Source organism: Meriones unguiculatus, chromosome 12 (genome assembly GCF_030254825.1).
Source record: "Meriones unguiculatus strain TT.TT164.6M chromosome 12, Bangor_MerUng_6.1, whole genome shotgun sequence".
Classification (NCBI taxonomy): domain Eukaryota; kingdom Metazoa; phylum Chordata; class Mammalia; order Rodentia; family Muridae; genus Meriones; species Meriones unguiculatus.
In genome coordinates this window covers 64,738,805-64,758,674 of record NC_083360.1, presented here as the reverse complement: position 1 = coordinate 64,758,674, position 19,870 = coordinate 64,738,805, and the positions used below count along the sequence as shown (strand labels likewise).

General features: G+C 42.1%; 1 protein-coding gene across 1 annotated transcript in view; it reads right to left on the bottom strand.

Moving 5' to 3' along the window:
• The window catches only part of Sh3gl2 (SH3 domain containing GRB2 like 2, endophilin A1), a 189,378-nt gene that overhangs the window by 29,095 nt on the left and 140,413 nt on the right, over positions 1-19,870 (bottom strand). The window contains exons 2-3 of the mRNA XM_060365804.1: positions 17,517-17,585; positions 4,028-4,100 (exon numbers count right to left, since the gene is read on the bottom strand). Of these exons, the coding sequence (XP_060221787.1) occupies positions 4,028-4,100; positions 17,517-17,585 (142 nt within the window). The remainder of the gene's footprint in view (positions 1-4,027; positions 4,101-17,516; positions 17,586-19,870) is intronic.

The window sequence follows — 19,870 nt, the reverse complement described above, 5'->3', positions numbered from 1 at the left end:
GGTCTACAGAAAAAAGTGTTAGTCATCAGAAAAATGCAAAACAAAACTCCTTTGAAATTCCTTCTCACTCCAGTCAGAACAACCATCATCATGTTGAAACAAATAACAAAAAAATCCTGAGCAGAATGTGGAGAAGGGAACTGGAGCCCGTCTTCATTGACAGTAGGAGTGTAAACCAGTGCAGGTACTATGGACACAAGGGTGGAGATTTCTCAAACACTCAAAAATGAAACTTCCATACAACTCGTCAGTACCCCACTCCTGAGCATGAATCCAAAGGGCTCTGTACGCTGCCAGACACACCTGCCATCATGTTCACTGCTGCTCCAGTCACAACAGCAAGGAAACAGAATGAACCTAGACATGCTTCAAATGAAAATGTTGTGCACAGTGAAACTTTCTTCAGCTGTGAAACAAGGAAATTGTGTAATTTATAGGAAAATGGTAACTATAGAACAAATTAAGCATGCCAACCCAGATTCGGAAAGTCAAACAATGCCTGTTCTGTCTCATCTGTGGATCTTAGCTTTGAACTTCATCTGTGTGTTTATGTGGGAATTCATTTCTGTACAGGGCAGGAAGCTGGTAATATGAAATTAAAGGAGCAAATTATAAAGGTATAAAACACCTAAGGAGGGATGGGGTTAGAGTGATGGGTGATAGTAGGGGGTCAGAGGGTAGAAACTAAAGATGGACAGAAAGAAAGAAAGAAAGAAAGAAAGAAAGAAAGAAAGAAAGAAAGAAAGAAAGAAAGAAAGAAAGAAAGAAAGAAAGAACAGAAAAGAAAAAAGAAAAAAAGCCATAAGGAGACTTGCTCCTACTATATTTGCTAATTAAAAACGTAATTTAAAAAAGAAAACAAAAATTTGCAGAAGTAGCACCCTTTACCAGTAAGTAGATAAAGCTGTTCCCAGAAGTCATAGGTTATTAAAGAATAATTCCAGTGCCAGAGGTCAGATATTTCTCTACGAGTTGTTGGTCCTTGGGGCTCCTGAAGCACCCCTCAATAATACAGGCAATTGCCACTTCTGTTGGTTGTCTGCCAGAACTACATGGTAAGAGCATTTTTGTTGAGGATACCACACACTCTGATAGGAGGACAGAGAGAAATCAAACTGAACTGATCTGAAAGCTTCCTCCCTGCTAGCTAGCCCTCAGATTACCAGAAGGTGTTCTTCAGGTGCTCAAGAGAAAAAAGTCAACTGTCTTAGTTGGTTGTGTAGCCTGCATTTTACAGTGGCAATAGCCAAGCAGGGTCTGTTCCTTGGTGTAACAGAGGCACAGCTCTTATGGGCACACCCAACCCCTTCCTGATTACATCTGAGGTTTACTCCATGGTAGAGAACTCACACCTACTTCCAATTTACTCCAAAGATCTCATGGCTAGGAAGGTCTCAGGCCGTAGTACCTAAGGCAGTTACTTTGCTCAATAGACATGCTGTCCCTCATGCTTCTTTGAGAGAATCAGATATTCTTGAGTGCTCAGCACTACAGGAGACATCTACCCACAGCTTCCAAGGCTTAGGGACCACTGTGGTGGAGAGAGGAGAAAGTATGTGTATAAGACTTGGAGGAAGAAAGGAGTGTTGTGGAAGGTCTTGTTCTGGGCATGACATATCTCCGTCACTCAACACACAGCAGGCGCAGTTAGCTGAACAAGGCTAGGTCTGTCCACATTACATCACAGATGGGGAAGAATTCATCAGGCTCCACCTCCCCCTGGGGATTCAGAGGCAGTTAATGGCTACTGGAAAGAGGGCAGCATCTTCCATGGTGTAGGCCCCTCACAAATTGTCCATACTGCTGCAAATAACCTTCACCCAAGTGTGAAAGCAGCCCCAATGACATTCACTGGGTCACAGACACAAAAAGACTTAGAAGTAGAAGAGAAGGCTAGTTGGAAAGTGGAAGAGGGAAAGGAGAGAGAAACTGGACGAATGTAATCAAAATATAAAATATGATTTGTGAAAAAATAAAATCAGCTATGCCTAAAGATGAGAGGGTATGTTACTGGTACAGTATGGAAGCTGTAGTAGGACTTATCAAATACTTTATTTCTCCTCTGACTCCTGATACTAGGCCCCACAAGAGTTAGTTACCAGTATAATTCGCACATGAATACGTAGGAATGGGGTAATTTAAGGGTCTTTGCAAAGATACTAGCAATATTTCTACTTCTTTAAAACCACTGCTGTGGTACAGAGGGGTGAGGTTAGCTGTCCTCTCTCAAGACTTGACCTACTACAGTTGTCTGAATAAATGACTATCTACTAGACCTCTGTATCTCTGTGGAATGTAAACACTAGGGAGAAAGTAGGCAATGATATGAAACGTGGCTCTTGCTATTCATTACATGACTTACATATCAGTTTGAAAGCTTACCTGGTGTACCATCAGTTAACCTCATTTTTGCACTGTATGATATTTTCTTCTATATAATTCCACTCTCAGATTATCTCATCTCTAATACAGTAAAATAGAAGAGAACATAGTTTTCTTTTTTTTTTTTACTCTTTGTCATTACTTTATTTTTTCTTTTTCATTTAAATCCAGATCTGCATTCTTTTTTATTAAATTTTTATATTAATTACACTTTATTTACTTTGTATCCCAGCTCTAGCCCCCTCCCATATTCCCTCCCAATTCCACCCTCCCTCCCGCATCTCCTCCCTGCCCCTCTCTAAGTCCACTGTTAGGAGAGGTCCTCCTCCCCTTCCATCTGACCTTAGCTTATCAGGTCTTTTCAGGACTGGCTGCAACGTCCTCCTCTGTGGCCTAGCAAGGTTGCTCCTCCCTCAGGGGTGGAGAGGTCAAAGAGCCAGCCACTGAGTTCATGTCAGAGACAGTCCCTGTTCCCCTTACTAGGGAACCTACAGGACAGGAGCCTACCACAGAGGGCCTCTGAAAGACTCTACCTAGCACTGTATCAAAGCAGATGTTAGACTCATAACCAAACCTTGAGCAGAGTACAGGGAATCCTATGAAAGAAGGGGGAGATAGTAAGATCTAGAGAGGACAGGAGCTCCACAAGGACCAAACATATCTTGGCACAGGGATCTTTTCTGAGACTGATTCTCCAACCGAGAATATACTTTTCATATCACCGATTCACCTTTGAAACAGCACCTGGGCTGCCATAGTAAATAAAGATACAGAGAGAGCGGCAGCTGGCAGCAGCACTCAGGGGAGAGCCCGCTCGCCTCAGCACCACTGCTCTTCTCTACTTCATCCTGTCACCCTCTTTCTTTTTGCCCTTTGTCATTTAGGCCCTACATCTGAACCTACTGGGACTGAAATAGTGGCTTGAATCTCAAGGATTCCCAGGGACCTAGCATCTTAAGTGAAACTCCCAAATAAACTAGACTCAGGGGCCTCCAGCTTTCCAAATACTCATATTTCACCTGAGTAGCACAGTTAGCCTTGCTTCAAGATGTAGCTGGAATCAGGAACTGAAGCCCATACAATGCAAGAAGGCCCAAGATGGAGGCTGGTCTGCTCAGCTCCGCCTAGATGGATAACAGAGACAGCAGCCACCATTCCTGGTTCTCTCTTCTGGGAACACCCTGTTACCTCTACTACAACTCCTGTCTGAGATCTAGTGAAAGAGCTTAGCAGGAACAAATGCTGGCCTGTGATGTGCCTAGAGAAGAGTAAGAAGGGACAACTCTCTATGCTCTATGGGCAAAATCACTTGTATTTCATAAAAATTATATGCCTTTCTCTTTTTCTTATCTTTTAGAAATTTTCACACTAATTTCAAAATCATCTCAATGTTCTTTCTTACCATATCTTGAAAGTTAAAGATCAGCTGAAAATAACTTTTTAGCTACCCTGACATGATATGTCACGTAAGCTGTACACACTCATGGTTAAGTACATCACAGTTGGATAAAATACCACACACATATCTTGCAGGCATTTCGAAGTGAACTTTAAATTGGCCCCTCCCTCACAGGGAGGGAGAAACCCACAGAATCAGTGACAAGCTGACCTGAGGGGAACCCCGACTGTACAAGACAACACTTACCTGGATTGGGCTGAAGGTATTCAATTGTCTTAGTCATTATTTCTATCACAGCCCTGCTGGTGACATCCACTTTCTGAAACATAAATAAATAATTGAATGAATAAATAAATAAATAAGTAAATATGATAAATGGCACAATCATTTACTTTAAAGCCTTAGGGTTTTCCCGAGCCTACATAGGACCCCAGAGGGTCAACCAAGCAGTGACACTCTGAGGAACAGCCAGCAGGAAAGATGACTTTGTATTCAGCACTGTCTATTGGAAAGCCTGTACATCCAATTTCCCAAACTTTGTTTCAAAGTGTACTTCATTACATTTCAGCAAAATTAATACAGAGTTTGTCAGTAACAGTTTTGCCCCCAAGCTTCTTCTAGATGCCATGAATGGGCCAAACTTGGTGGCAGGTTTCTCTTCCATAAAGAATAATGCAGAGACACCCAAGTGGCTCAGCACAAAAAGGTTATCACTAGCCTGGAGGCCTGAGTTTAATTCCTGCAATCCATGTAAAGGTGGAAGGAGAGAACCTACTCCACAAAGCTCTCCTCTGACCTCTCTCCTTATGCTATGGCATAATCCTCCCACATATATATGTATATCAGGCTCATAAGGGTTGGCAGTGTTAATAAGTAAAATATCAACAATGATTTTAAAAGACTATGTGTTCAGTTCTGCTTATACTGTCTATGTACATTCTGACATCCTCTTCAGGATATGAAAGTCCAAGGTAAACACATGTAGTTCGTCCTGAACACTTGGCTAATTATAAATAGCAAGTAAAAACAGTAAAGCTCCTGTCTATGAACGTTGCAAAAGGCTAGCAGTTCCTCCTGCAGCCCACCTGGCCCTAGCCATAAAGCCAGGTTAGGAAACAGAAGTCAGAGCCATTTACTTTTCTCCACGGAAATCTTTTCTTATCAGACTGTGCAGGGCTTCGGTTCATACCACACAGCTGACTGCCTAACAGGTATAAGTCAGTCCCCCTGCCACTGATAATGTTGTTTCTTCACTTTTCACAGCACCTCAAGAGTTCCCAACCAACCAGTACAACTGACTGCTTTGTATAGAGTAAGCCTCCATGTCTTCCATAAAATACCTATTGAAATATCTCATCTTGTTTGGTTTCTCAACAGTTTGAAATTCCTTATCCACCAAAGTTGTAATACAGTGAGCAGTGAGCAGTTGTGACTATGAGGATTGTTGTATGCACTATTGTCCTTGTGACATTATAATGTTATAAAATAACTTTTACAAGTACCCTCTTTAGGATACATTAGCCCGCCCATGAACCCTGCACCACTGACCTTTTGACTGATTTGAGATTTAAAATGCTCAAGGCTTGGATGATTAATTCTAAAGGAGCAGAAGCTCCCTGGAGTGGCATACTGCAAAAGGAGGTCCTTGGCTGTGTTATCAAAATGCCAGAGAACCTTAGAACTCAAGACAAAAAATGCTTGCTTGATACCAGTGGGTGAAGTTCAATGTTGTGTACAAAATAAACATGCTGCAAGTGCAGAGGACTTGAGATAACAAACACACATCTCCTATTGATGATAAGGCAGACAGGGATTGCATAATTAGACACCAAATGTAGCCAGGTGTCCTCTGTGGCCATGATGGGAAGGTCAAGGTTTCTAAGAAGGAAAGAAAGAATCAGAAGACTTGAGACTTGTACTACTTGAAACTATGGCATCACCTGCTGCTAGAAGGCTGGCTTTTTTCTAAGTTTCCCCATCTTTTTCTCAATAATCCAATAGATTTAAGCATCTTTACATGAAGGAGAAAACATACAGGAAGATTCAGAAGCTCGTTCCAGACTGTACTGTTTTCTTTGAAAGTGAAAGGCCCCCACAGGAAGACAGGTAGTGATATTTATTTCCAGTTCCAGAAGATACAACACCAGATCCAGAAGACACTTCATACCATCCCCAAGTGGGCTTAGAGACCTGACAGTAGCTACCCAATAGGGTCATGAGCAAAAAACTGCCACCATATCCTCTAGTTAGTTATGAAAGTCCTCAACATTTACGGAAATTTCATCCATATTCAATATCTGGACCTGACCCTACAGAAGTGCCACTGCCATGCTGACTTGCTGGGTCAGTTATCCTCAACCCTTCTGCCTTCTCAACAGAGGCCTCTGCAATGATGCTTGCTGCACCCTGTCCATAGATGGGTTAGCAAGAAAGATACGGGAAGCAGTTCATGGGAATCAAGCCAGGAGTCCCAGCTCTCCAGAGACCTTAGAGATGACAATATACCCTTGTATTCTGTTTGGTCCCCAGAGTAGAATTCAACCTTAAAATGGAGTGGGGACCAAAAAAAAAATCTCAATGTTCCCTGTGGTTTGACCAAAGTCTCCTAGAAGTTGACAGCACTTAGACTTTCTGCACGCTGTGCTCATTGATGCAGACACCTCTAGTACTTCTGCTAAAAGTACAAGAAAAGCTCCTTCGAACTATTTGATCAGACTATAATAGAACCCTCACTTAAAATTCAAGTCCTTTAATTTTGTAAACTTTCTTATAAAAATGTGCATAGAACATTACGCACCAAAATTAACCAGATCTAGAATTTCTACAACTCACTGAACTCCTATAGAGTTAGAAAAGACATTTAGATCTGACGCTGTAAGTGCTTCACCGTAAACTTTACATTTTTGATATTGAATATATTTTAGGCACTTGCCACTCTTGAAAAGAATTTCATACAATATGGTTATTTCTGTGGTTTCTTTTTAGGGCATCGGCACAACAGTGACTAACCTTTTGCAAAATCTTTCAGAGGCCTTGCCTGATAGAGTTAATGGACACAAGGGCAAGAAATCAGTAATACAGTAATCCAAGCCTTGGCCTAAAATGCTCAAGCTCCCATAACTAGTGACGTGATTATGAAAGAAAAGTCCTTCCCCAAAGCCATAGATGGAGGTTCCAAGAAAGAGAACCAGAAGTGAGATATCTAATGACCACTCGCCATTTTAAAAACACCCCCCCAGAAGAAGGGTAATTTCTAACTTCTACTTCTTATCTTCAGGATTCTAGTTAAGTGGACTGTATCAGACATAGACAAATCAACAGCTCAAGTGGTGACAGTCCTTAATAAGCCTTGTTAGGTCTCTGCTAGGAAGGCCATGCATATACCAAAATAGGCAATATCCAGCCATATATTCTCACACATTCTGTGTTACATCTGGTAACACAGGCATAAAGATTCATCATTTATTAAAACTAACAAGAGCTTGATCCCATGTAGGAACAGTACAATTTAACTTGGAGCTGATGATGTTGTGGTGGCTTGACTAGGAATGGTCCCCATAGACTCATGTGCTTGAATGCATGGCCCATAAGGAGTGGCACTATTGGGGAGTGTGGCCTTGTTGGAGAAAGTGTTTCACCTTGGAAGTGGGCTTTGAGGTCTCTTATGCTCAAGCTATGCCCAGTGTGGTCCACAGTCTCCTTCTGCTGCCTACAGATCAAGATGTAGAACTCTCAGCTCCTTCTCCAGCACCACGTCTGCATACTGTCATGCTCTCTGCCATGATGATAATGGACTAACCCTCTGAAACTATAAAACAGCCCCAATTAAATGTTTTCCTTTGTTAGAGTTGCCTTGGGTCATGGCTTCTCTTCACAGCAATAAAACCCTGACTAAAAACACATATATAGTTGGTTTTGCAGTGTTCAAATCTCCTAATCTGAAAATGACTCTTGGTGTATTCTTAATTACAATATCTTCTATTTCTGAGATCTCCTAGGACTCTATTAACATTAGTTTTGCTTGGGATTAGAAAAGTACAGTATTTTGCTTCGGATATGAAGAGAACCATGTTCTGGTAATGAAGACAAGCAAGTGGATCCACTCAGTATGAGATGACTGAAGCATGAGCTCTGATATGATTGATGGATTAATTCACTGATGAGTTCAGAACTGACTATTGAGAGCTGTTTAAAACAATGGAAGGTGGGGCCTGCTTTGAAAAAAAAAGTCGCTAAGGGCATACTTTTGAAGGTTGTATTTGTCTCTGGCTTCTTCCTTTCTCATCTCTGCCTCCCAAACTGTCAAGCACTAACCAGCTGCCTTGGCCACATTCTACTGTTGTCGTGATGTTCTGGATTTCCTGAAGCCAAAAGCATGAACCCAGATAACCATGGACTGAACCTTCAGAGAGACAGTGAATACAGATAATTAAATTGTTTCTTTCAATGATTTTTTTTTTTTTTGCTTGTTTACTTTTTTCCGTTTGTTTCTAGCACAGGAACTTCTGGGAAGGTTATTGAAAGGAAGTGAACTGTGAATTTATACAACATAGGCAAGTATTTAGGGACTGTAAACCCACATCTAAAATATAACTTTCTTTTTAAGGTAGAATCATAGGCACATTTTCTTCACAGATTCTAGTCTCTTTACTTCCATCTTCTTAGATTTTACCTTCTCTTAATACTCTAGATTCTTTCAAGACTTATTATAAAGTCTTAATATGTATAACTCTGAGTTGAGAGAAACAAATAAAGAAATGACTCTTGGGACCAAGAGATCGCACAGTGGCTAGTGTGTGCCAGAAAATCCTGAAGGCCTTAGTTTGGTTCTCCACAACCTAGCCACAGAACAAGCCAGATGCATTAGCACAAGCATCTTGATTCCAGTGTTCCCTACTGGCAGATGGGAGCTGGAGACAGGAGATGCGGGTTCACAGACCAGCTAGATTGGCACTCACAGCTGTAAAGAAGAGACACTGTCTCAAACAGTGTGGAAGGTGAGGCCAGACACTGGAGCTTGTGCCTTGAGCTTCGTGCGCATGCTGTGGCATTGAAATGCCTGTTCCTATACTCCCTACGCAGAGAAAACAGCATTCCCAAGATGAATAAGGGATTGCCAAACTAGGGCCAATGGTCAAAACTACGGCAACAAGCCACAAGGAGGTATGAGCTTCAAAGACATCCTTCTGTGAGGCCTGAGAGTTAACAGCCTTTCTCCAAAACGCCGTGCTTTAACGTGGACATCATATGTGGACTGACAAATTGTATTTCAAAAAAATGAGGATGGAATTAGGCTCTGATTACTGATCCATTTATTCTAATTTTGCTAAGCTCCTTAGACACCCCTTTACTGTGTATAAGTTTGGAAATACACCCTAAATATACCTGCACACCTTAAAGGATTAAAAAATAAGTTAAGATTTCTATTTAGTTGTACATAATAACCATAAAAATTTCAATTTCAATGTTTTCTAAGTGTTGCTTTGTTTATTTTAATGTAGCTATGCTAATTGACATGGGCATAGTCAATAGACTCTTTTTGTACTTCAACAACCCTAGAGAGGAATTACAACACAGATGGCCCAAAAGTTTAAAGAATTTTTAAAACCTTACGGCCCCAAAAGTTTAAAAGATTTACCAAAAGAATGAGCTGATCCCTGAGCTAATAAGGTGTGAGCTTTATTGAGCATGAAGTACTTAATCTATGAATCAGGTTGTTATTTCCAGTCTTGAGACATCAGATAGCAAAACTCTAAAAGACACTGAATTGGCATAATGGGATTACTGTCTCATATACAACTCAATACTACCATTCTCCCATAAAAACAAACCAGTGTTTTCTGAACTTGAAAAAAATAATCTGTCTGTTGCTGTCGTTGTGGAACTCCTGTCCTCTCCAGGTCTTACTATCTCCCACTTCTTTCATAAGATTCCATGTACTCTGCCCAAAGTTTGGCTATGAGTCTCAGCATCTGCCTCAATACCCTGCAGGGTAGAGTCCTTCAGAGGCCCTCCTTGGTAGGCTCCTGTCCTGTTCCCTCCTTCAATGTCCACCCTCTTTGCCTTTCTAAATGGGGATTGAGCATCTTAGCCATAGTACTCCTTCCTGATTAGCTTCCTTAGGTGTACAGATTTTATTATGTTTATCGTATATTATATGGACAGCGACAGATCCTAAAAGTCTGGGCACAGGGGTCTTTTCTGAAACTGATACTACAGCCAAGGACCACTCATGGAGTAGGCCTGGAACCCCTGCACAGAGGTAGCCTATGGCAGTTCAGTATCCAAGTGGCCTCCATAGTAATGGGGATAGGAACTGCCTCTGACATGAACTGATTGGCCTGCTCTTTGATCACTTTCCCCTGAAGGGTGAGCAGCCTTACCAGGCCACAGAAGAAGACAATGCAGCCTGATTGTCTTGATGAGACCTGATAGACTAGGATTAGAGGGAAGGGGAGGAGGACCTCCCTTTTCAGTGGACTGGGAGAGGGACATGGGTGGGGAAGAGGGAGGGAGGCAGAGGGGGGATACAAAGTGAATAAACTATAATTAATAAAAATAAAAATAATTAAAAAATCTGAAAACTATGGAATCTTTTACAGAACAATGGAAGTATGAAGGACATTATTTCATATTGTCAGACATCAGAAGCAGAAAACCTTATATGCTGCACAGGTAGTCTGAGGGTTTGGCAAACAATAATAATGTCATGAATTAAATGCCCACTTGGATATGGAATAATTCACAGTGGTTATGTCAAAGAAGTTAAAAAGCCATACAAAACACCAACATCTCTTCAAATTTTATTTTTATTATTTTATTTTTTATAATTTATTCCTTTTATATCCTGATTATAGCCCCCTCCCTCAACTTCTCCAGGTCCCGCTCTTCCTCCCTCTTCCCCCCATCCCCTTCAGCTGGTCCACTGAAAGGGGACTTCTCCTCCCCTGCCATCTGTCCCTAGCTTATTAAGTCTCATCAGGACTACCTGGACCCTCTTCCTCTGTGGCCTAGCAAGGTGGCCACACCAGGGGGAAGTGATCAAAAAGCAGGCAACCAAGTTCATGACAGAGGCAACACCTGCTCCCCTTACTCGGGAAGCCACATGGAGACTGAACACCCTATCAGCTACATCTGAGCAAGGGGTCTAGATCCTCTCTGTGCATGGTCCTTGGTAGGTGCATCAGTCTCTGCAGGATCCACTGGGCTCAGATTATTTAACTTTGTTAGTCTCCTTGTGGAGCTCTTATCTCTCTGTGTCCTACTACTCCCCCTTCTTCCATAAGACACCCTGAGCTCTGCCCAAAGTTTGGCTGTGAGTCTCAGCATCTGCTTTGATCCCCTGTTGGGTGGAGCCTTTCAAAGTACCCTCTATAGTAGGTTCCCATCCTGTTTCCTCTCTTCCACAGCTTCTGGTGTCTCTCCTGTTTGCCATTCTGAATGAGAGTTAAGCATCCTCCCTAGTATCCTCCTTGTTGTTTAGCTTCTTTAGGTTCAAGTTTTTAATTTTAATATTACTGGACTGTCAAAGCAGATGCTGAGCCTGATGGGCAACTGTTGGGCAGAGTGAATGGAATTTTATGTAAGAACTGGGAAATAGTAAGAGCTGGAGAGGACAGGGTCTCCACAAAGAGAGCAACAGAACAAGAAAATTTGAACACAGGGAACTTCCCAGAGACTCATACTCCAACCAAGGATTATTCATGGAGATAACCCAGAACCCCTGCACAGATGTAGTCCAGGACAGTTCAGAGTCCAAGTGGGTTACATAGTAATGGGAAGAGGGACTGCCTCTGACATAATCTGATTGGCCTGCTCTTTGATCACCTCCCCTTCGGGGGGAGCAGCCTGACCAGGCCATAGCAGAGGACAATGCAGCCACTTTTGATGTGAACTGATGGACTAAGATCAGAAAGGAGAGGAGAACCTCCCCTATCAGTGGACTTGGGGAGTGGCATGCATGCAGAGGGAAGAGGGAGGGTGGGATTGGGAGGGGAGGAGGGAGGGGCTTATGGGGGGATGCAGAATGAATAAAGTGTAATTGATGAAAATTAAAAAAAAAGGAAAAAAAAGATAATTTAAGAACCTTAAATGACTTTCAAAAGTGGAGGAAAACATGGAGTTAGTCAATTTACATGGAGCACGTCTTGCCCCTGGGGGCAATGGTCTCCTGAACCTACTCAGACCTTGGACACCACCACTGCTAGTTCTAGAACTGATGCAGGATGTTCCAACGAGGGGGCTAAGGCTTCTCATAATATTTCCTATAAGCCCACACCTGTTTGTTTATATCCCCCATTTTTATTCATTATTAGCCAGATAGAGCCAAGTAATTGTGGTAATGATACTTGCTTTTTTGCCCAATGTTGGAATGCTAGTGAATTTAGGTATGCCCTGGTTACTCGCATGCCTCACTGGGTGCCTGTGCCCATTGATGCCCCTCACGCTATGACTCTCTTCAGACAGAAAAGGGATCTTGGAATTACAGCCGCCATTGTTACTGCCATCTCATTGGCGGCTGTTGGAGCTACCACCGTGGCATTAGCCATGAGTCATACTGTGCAGACTGCTCAGACCCTGAATAATCTTTTAGCCAATGTAGCTCATGCCTTAGATGTACAAAAAGAAATTAATGCTCAACTAAAAGGAGGCTTGATGATGTTCAATCAGAGGATTGACCTCATGCAGGAGCAAATTGATACCCTATGGAAAATCGCTCAACTTGGCTGTCAATGGAAGTATGCTGGACTTTGAGTCACTAGCATACAATATGAGAATTTTTCCTGTGCTGCAAATCTGTCTAAACAATTGTCTAGCTATATTTTAGGTAATTGGACTAAAGAATTCGATACTACGATGGAGCAGCTGAGAGTGGCCATTGTCACAGTAAATTCTACCAGAGTGGACGCAGGACTAGCCACAGGATTATCATCATGGATTGCTGCAGCCATGAATCATCTGAAGGAATGGGCGGGCATGGGAGCATTAGCAGGCCTTCTGGTGTTGGTCTCCTTGGTTTGCCTGTGGTATATATGCAAGATTAGCGTCTCACAACAGCGTAATGTAGCCATGACCATTCAGGCCTTTACAGCCATTGAACCAGGACAGTCTCCCCAAGCATGGGAGCTAAAATGTTACGCTCAGGAAGCAAGGCTAAGCACTGCACTCAGGGTCAGCTGCTTTCGACCCAGAGAAGAGCATGTCTGATTGCATGCGGGTTGATGCCCCAGGTCCTGCCTCTGAGAAATAGGCATTGGACGGGTCTGATGCTCTTTGGGTGGATGACACCTAAATGAACATCTGTACAAAGTCCCAATTTATTTCTAATATCAGAGATCAGACCTCTACTCTTGCTTGATGTGTCTAAAACAAAAACAGGGAACTGTAGAGAGCTGTGTAATGCCGTGCCTTAAAGATGGAGCTGGTTTCCGCCTTCCACCTTCCCGATGGTGAGTGCTCTCTGTCACAAACAACTCCATATTTGGCTAAGGCTGAGGATCTGGCTTGCTTCCGTGTATGTGGACCTATCTGCATTGCCCACATGGCATGCTGGGGTTGGCTACCCAGAGGCTATTTAAGCTGTGGGCTGGCTTTCCCCAGGGTCAGATGATTGTTCAAGGTTCCTGAATAAACTGCATTGAAAAAAAAATAATAAGAATGTGCGCACACAAACTTCAAGTGCTGAAAGAGAACAGCTAACTAAATAGGACACAGGGACATGATAAAAGCAGCATCCTGGGGAAGCCTGTCTGGCAGAGAGACACAGGTTGATCCAACAGTGGTATTTTTAATTGCTCCCTGCTGACTCTGGGAGAGTGAACAGCCATCTCCAAACTGCCTGCTTTAAAGCAGAAATCATGTATTCAGAAAGGTTGACTGACAAATTGCATTTTGAAGATGAAGAACGGTTTAGGCTCTGATTACTGTAATATATTAATTTTAATGTTGCTCGTCTTCTTTTGCATTCCCCTGTTCCAAGTACAGCTTGGAAACACACTCTACGCATGTAACTGAGAGGAAGCCTTTCTCCATGGAAGTTCCAACAGAGCAGAAGGATATTTAAAGCTCAGGTTGTTTGTGACTGAAGCCCTTTATCTAGCTTACACCAGCAAGAGAGTGTCTTAGGCCAGTGACCTATGTATCCTTCAATACTGCTCTAAGAAAGAGACACCCTCAGTATCATGGTGGACCGGAAGCCTACTCAGAGAAGGCATTCTGAGCAAACTGGCTGCAATGTTCCTCTCTTCTCTCCCATGTGAGACATATCACTGGAATCCAATAGTGGTGTCTCTTAAACAGGGACATAATTAGTAGAGAATTACTGCCACAAAACTCGAGCAATGAGCAGCATGCCTCACAGGAAGGCCGGGGGCTGCGGATTTAACCTTTAACAGGTCTGTGGCATTTTCAAAGGGACAACTTTGCTAAACAGAAGTTCTCTCTTAAAGTGAGCCAGGTGGTTTCTACTCACGAATCCTAGAGCTCCCACTAGAGATGGGACGAGATAAATGGGGTTAATGACCACGGACACCACACCGTACTCTGAGACAATCCATGCCCTCTTACACTCAATTGGAATGGCAACTTTTTTTTTCTCAACATCTTGCCTTTCCACCTTAGGAATTCTATTTTTATTTAAAGAGCTTATTTCCATGTTTCTAGCCCCAGAGCCTTCTGTGACTTAAACAAAGAACTTCCCAAGATGCTTTTCAGGTAGCAGAAAGGTGCCATCCCCCTTGACTGAAAGCTCTGCATGTTACTCATATGCAGCAAAAGAGAAGATTTGAAGATTCAGCTCGGTAGTTTCTCTTCTAAAGGTTTCCACTGCTCTAAGAACCCAGTGTTTAGCCCTCTCTGGTGTCTTCCAAAGAAATCCTCTCAGGGCACTTAGCACTATGTCTTATTTGGTATCTATTTATATTCCTGTTTTTACCCAACCTAAATTGAAATCTCTTTGAGGGCCTGGGCCTCACGTACAATGTCTGACACATGGATGTATTTACATATTTCCAAGTGAATTAATGAATACGGCTATATACCAACTCATCAAAACTGTCCCCCAATCAGTATAACTGTAACAACTGATGGAAATTTAAGAAGGAACCAGAAGTTCCCCAGATTCCAGAATCTTCTATTAACAGTAAGAATAGCAAAAACCTGCAGCTTTATATAAAAAATAAAATAAAATAAAAATTGCCCAGAATCTGGATCACAGAAAGGAGTTTAGGCTATATTCAATGAAATTGATAAGCAATGGAAATATTTACAGTTAAAATGAAAACAATTCTATGGAAGGCACTTAAAAGAAAGAGAATTATCATCAAGGGGAAGGGTCCTGTGGTGACAACTCAGCCAAAGGCCTCAAGCCATCAGCTAGGGGAGTGGAGGCTGTGAAAGCCAGACAGGCTGGGACGGCACAGCCTCTCAGGGGCAGACCAGATAGGCCGAGCCTAGGGAGAACTTCCAGCAACAGCCACCTCTCTCCCCGGAGGGCTGCTTGCTGCAGACATTTAATGTATTTCATATTGTTGTCTAATTGCACCTCTGAGGGTACAGCTAAATAAAGCTTTCTCCACCTCAAACATCTGAAAAGCAGAAAACCACTGGCGAAAAGGTAACACAGTGGCTTGGAGACACTGAGTTGAAATAGTTTTTATGAGTACCTGGCTTATTAACAGGAACATGGAGGGCTTGAGGTTCTGAAACCACAGCAAGCACTCTTCAGTGACTGTGGAAACAGTCTCCCTCCTAACACACTCAATAAAACAAAAGACGTTCGCAATACATTCAAATGGAACAATTCCCACACTGTACTGAAATCTAAATATCTGAATGTACTTAGAGAAAAACCCAAATGCAGGAACACAGGGAGGTTCTTCAGTCAGAAGTTTGCTTTATTACAAGGGTATCTAGAATTGAAATATATACTCCAGAGACTTTTGATGAAGTAAGGAACATAAATCTTGTCTTCTGACCAGAGGGAAGTCTTTTGATATTTGCCTAAAGTAAAATCTTGGCAAGATACTCTCATTTTAATTAGTTTGTAAGACTGGTGCGATTTCACAGAAAAATAAAAGTCTCCAAAGATCTAATTAGTTGCTCAGTGACGAAACTCCATTCTCCACATTTCCTTGTAGTTGCTTTTTCATGTCATTTAAGACACAAAGAGCTGGCTTGTCTCAGCCTGACAGTCAGGTACCTTATTTATCAGCTTTAGTCTGGGTAGATTCGGGATGCAGGACTAACTCCCTGACACCTGTCCACCTCAACTACTTGCCTCCACAGTGATGTGGCTCTTAGGCATGCAGCACACGACATATGCTATCAAGAGCAGTGAAAGAACAGGTAAGTCCAGGAGGACTGAGCAAGTAGCCACAGGTTGATGCAAATGAATAGATCCCTAAGTTCTCCCGAGGAAGTGAAGCTTTTGTCCTGAGGATGTGTGTTTGTCTGGAGAAATGGACTTGACAAGGAATGGGCAGGCTCCTCTTTCTACCACCATGAAAGCTGGTGTTTACCAGCTTCGATTAAAGATCAAGAGGTATTTACAACCCTCTGGAGATGGGGAATAAAGACAAACTTTGACTTCAATTGGGGAAAGTAGCTGCCAGGTATTGAGTATGTGAGGTTCCATTTCAGGGCTTCTGGACAAGACTCAGAACTCTATTGTAGAATATCAGCAATGGCAGCCATTAGTCAAGCCAAGGTAAGGAACTGAGGTAGAACAATGGACAGGCCCAAACTGTCCAGTAGCACTTCACAACAGCTGGGCATTTGGGCCTCATCTTTTAAGGAGCTCCACTCTTCTCCCTGTTTGCTGCTATGGTCTTTCCATTACTAGAATCAGACTAGGTTCCCCACTCTTGTTCACGCTCCCTGGTTTCACCGGAAAGTCGGTAAAGCCTTTGCTGGCTACCCTGTATGAATGTGCTTCCTCTATGCCTGGAGCCTCTAGTACCAAGCTTGTTAGCCTTATAAGGGCACATTATATACCTCCTTTGTCCTCCCCTTTAGACTGTGAATATTACACACCTTATCTATAATGCTATACCACAGATACCCGAAGCAAGTAATTTTTAGTTTATCCATGAACTCTTTAGGAGGAAACCTGAAAAGATAGGAAGCACCAAAAGGCATCCTGTTTACTCATCAGAAATGTAGTAAAGCAGCCCACAGGAAATGAGATAGACCAGTAAAAATATTGGGCCCAGAAAAATCTTCTGAGAGTCACAACTTGAATATAAAGAAAAATATTTTGTTATAATAGTGCGCAGAGGCAAAATGCTTTAACAATGCTTAAATGAAATGTGTTTTTGTGTGTCACAGGCTTACAACACTCTGACTTGCTTCTGACAGGGACCATCCTAATAGGAAAGTCCACTGTGATCAGAGAGATACTCCAAATATCCCACAAGGTTTGAGAAATCATTCTCCATTTTCTCCTTTTTTGTTTCCTCCTCACTCAAATTCAGCCCCAGCCCTATATCACCCTGGTTAGGAAAAGTGACGACAAAACCTATCAGAAAAAGGGCCCTGTACCATTTTTCTTCACAGTGGTTCTATCCTCTGGATGGACACGGTGCCTTCCGTTTTCTCTTTCAAAATACGCAGCGAAAGCAGCGTGGTTTTTTTTGAGAAACAGAATGGCTGGAGACTCTAGAACAGCACAGCCTCACATTCCCCTCTTAGAGGGGACAAGCCCATACTAACAGGAAGCCAAGAAGTGCAGACTCACCCTTTCCATCTCTTTGAAGTCATCATCCAGCTTGGTGCCTTCAGCTCCTCCAACCTTCTCACTCACTTTCTGTAGATGATAAGCACAAGAGACAATCATTAGAAATAGTTTCTTTCCTTTACAAAAACATGTCAAAAGTTTCCAACACCTTTAGAACCATTCCCTGATATGGTAGGCGGTTCCATTCTCATAGCAGCTCAGTGTAGATTAGAGTGCCTAAGAAACTTCCCAGAGGCCATGCAGCTGGTGGGTGCTGAAGCAGAAATTCAAACCCGCGTCTTCTGATTTCAACCCCAGTGCTCTTTCTATTACACAAATCACATTACAGCTACCTAATTGCTAGCATTTTCCTTTGTACATCCTGAGGAACAGCAGCATCACTCAGTAATGATTTCCCTCTCATAATGGATCTAAAATACTCCTAGGTAGAAAATTGCTACTTGTTCAACCTGTTTCTCAATGGGCTATTGAACAGATAATCACAAGCATCCATTTAACTATTAAAGAAGAAATGAGCCCAGATGACTCCAGATAAAAGGACTTGCTTTCCACAATCCCTCTTCATATCCTCACAGGCAGGCGATAAGCTATATAGAATTATGTTGTGGGGATTTCCTTGCTACTCAATCATTACCAAACATATTTATCAGTTAGCATATGCAAATTATCAGATTTCACATGCAAAATTCACATTAATAAAATAGATATTCTAGTCTTTTCTGAAATAATGATTCAAATTAAGGATAATAATTAAAATGTATGATTAAGATCGCAGGAAAAAAATCACCAATTTCATCAAACAGGGATATTGATTTTTTTTTTCAAACATCCTAGTTGTAAAGATGGATTGATGTTTTCCTCTAAGACATCACTGAATTATACAAATGCCACACGTACAGATAATGAAGTATGAATTTTTACTTCCTTAAAGAGTTGCTTGGCTTAGAGTGTTTACAAAGGATCCCACTGTGCTCTTTTTGTAGCTATCTTGACAACAATGTCAGCGAGCTTGGCTCATGTTTCTTATAGTGAGAATTCTGGAATTTTGATTTCTTTTAAAAAAAAAAAACGTAAGAATTTGCTTTCATTTTAATCCCAGGTGCAGGGATGTGGGGCTGCTTCGGACTGTCCGCAGTAGCTGACTATGATTTGCCTCGTGCTCTAGCAGAAGTATGGTTTTGCCAGCTGTAGAGAATTTCTGCAACTGTGTGACATTTGGAATGCCTGGAACTTTTCAGAGGGTACATAGATGAATGGGGCCCGAAAGGTGGGGTTGTTCAGGAAGGTTGGCTGCAGTTTGGTACTAGCTGAGGTCAAAGAAAAAAAGAAAAAGAAAAAAAAATCAGATTCAGGGATTTTCCTATTTCTTCTCTCCTTTCTAGTCTTGTTCCTCTCTTGTCTAACCTTAGGAGGTTAAATGGGGAGTGGGGCAGAAATAAAGGGTGAGAAAAAGAACCCACAAGTAGCAAAGCAAAGACTGGCTACAGTTTCTTGCAGGGACTTCTGGAGACGTAGTTCCAAATCCTGGCCCTGAAAGTGCTGGCAATTTCTTCTTGGTCCCTGAGCTGTATTTCTTACCCTTTCTTTCTCTCTTTCTGCCAAGAGGAAAATATTCAGAAGAGGTGACCTTATTACACGTGCTATGCTACTGTTTACTGCACCCACCGGCAGTGACATATGCAACACAGTGCTGACTAGAACATGACACAGATAAGGTCCATGGAGGTGTCATAAAAATCACGTAGTACAATAAGAACCTACACCTGAACCTGCAATTTATGCGGAGAACTCCACCTCCCAGCAAAGTGCACATCTGCCCCCGGCAGTCTTGTTTCTCACAACAGTTTATTTACCTTTCAACACTTCAAAAGGCCAGAATTTTCATCAATACAACTGTAGTCAGATTGAAAGGTTAATGAAAATAATATCGATAAATTTGCATCACTGCCTTTGCTCGGTGACAGTAATTTAGCTCACATTTCAGCCCTGCTCAAAATATAGAGCTGACCACTAAATTTGGGCAAGCAAACTCTAGTCTACTTTAAGACCAAAACAACAGGGAAATGTTTGCTGGGCAACTATAAATTTCCATCTCCATTCTATACAACTCCAGGGTTAGAACAACCCGCCATATCCAACATGTCATTTTTGTCAGGGATCATCATATATGACCCATGTGACCAATAACTGAGCTCACAGATCCTCATTTGTTTACAAAATGGACACCAAAAGCTCGTAGCCAAGAAAAAAAACAAAAACTCTCTCGTGTTTCAGAGAATTCTGAAACCTCAGAGATACTCTGACTTTGACTATCTCAAAAAAGAAAGAAAGAAAGAAAGAAAAACATGATCTTC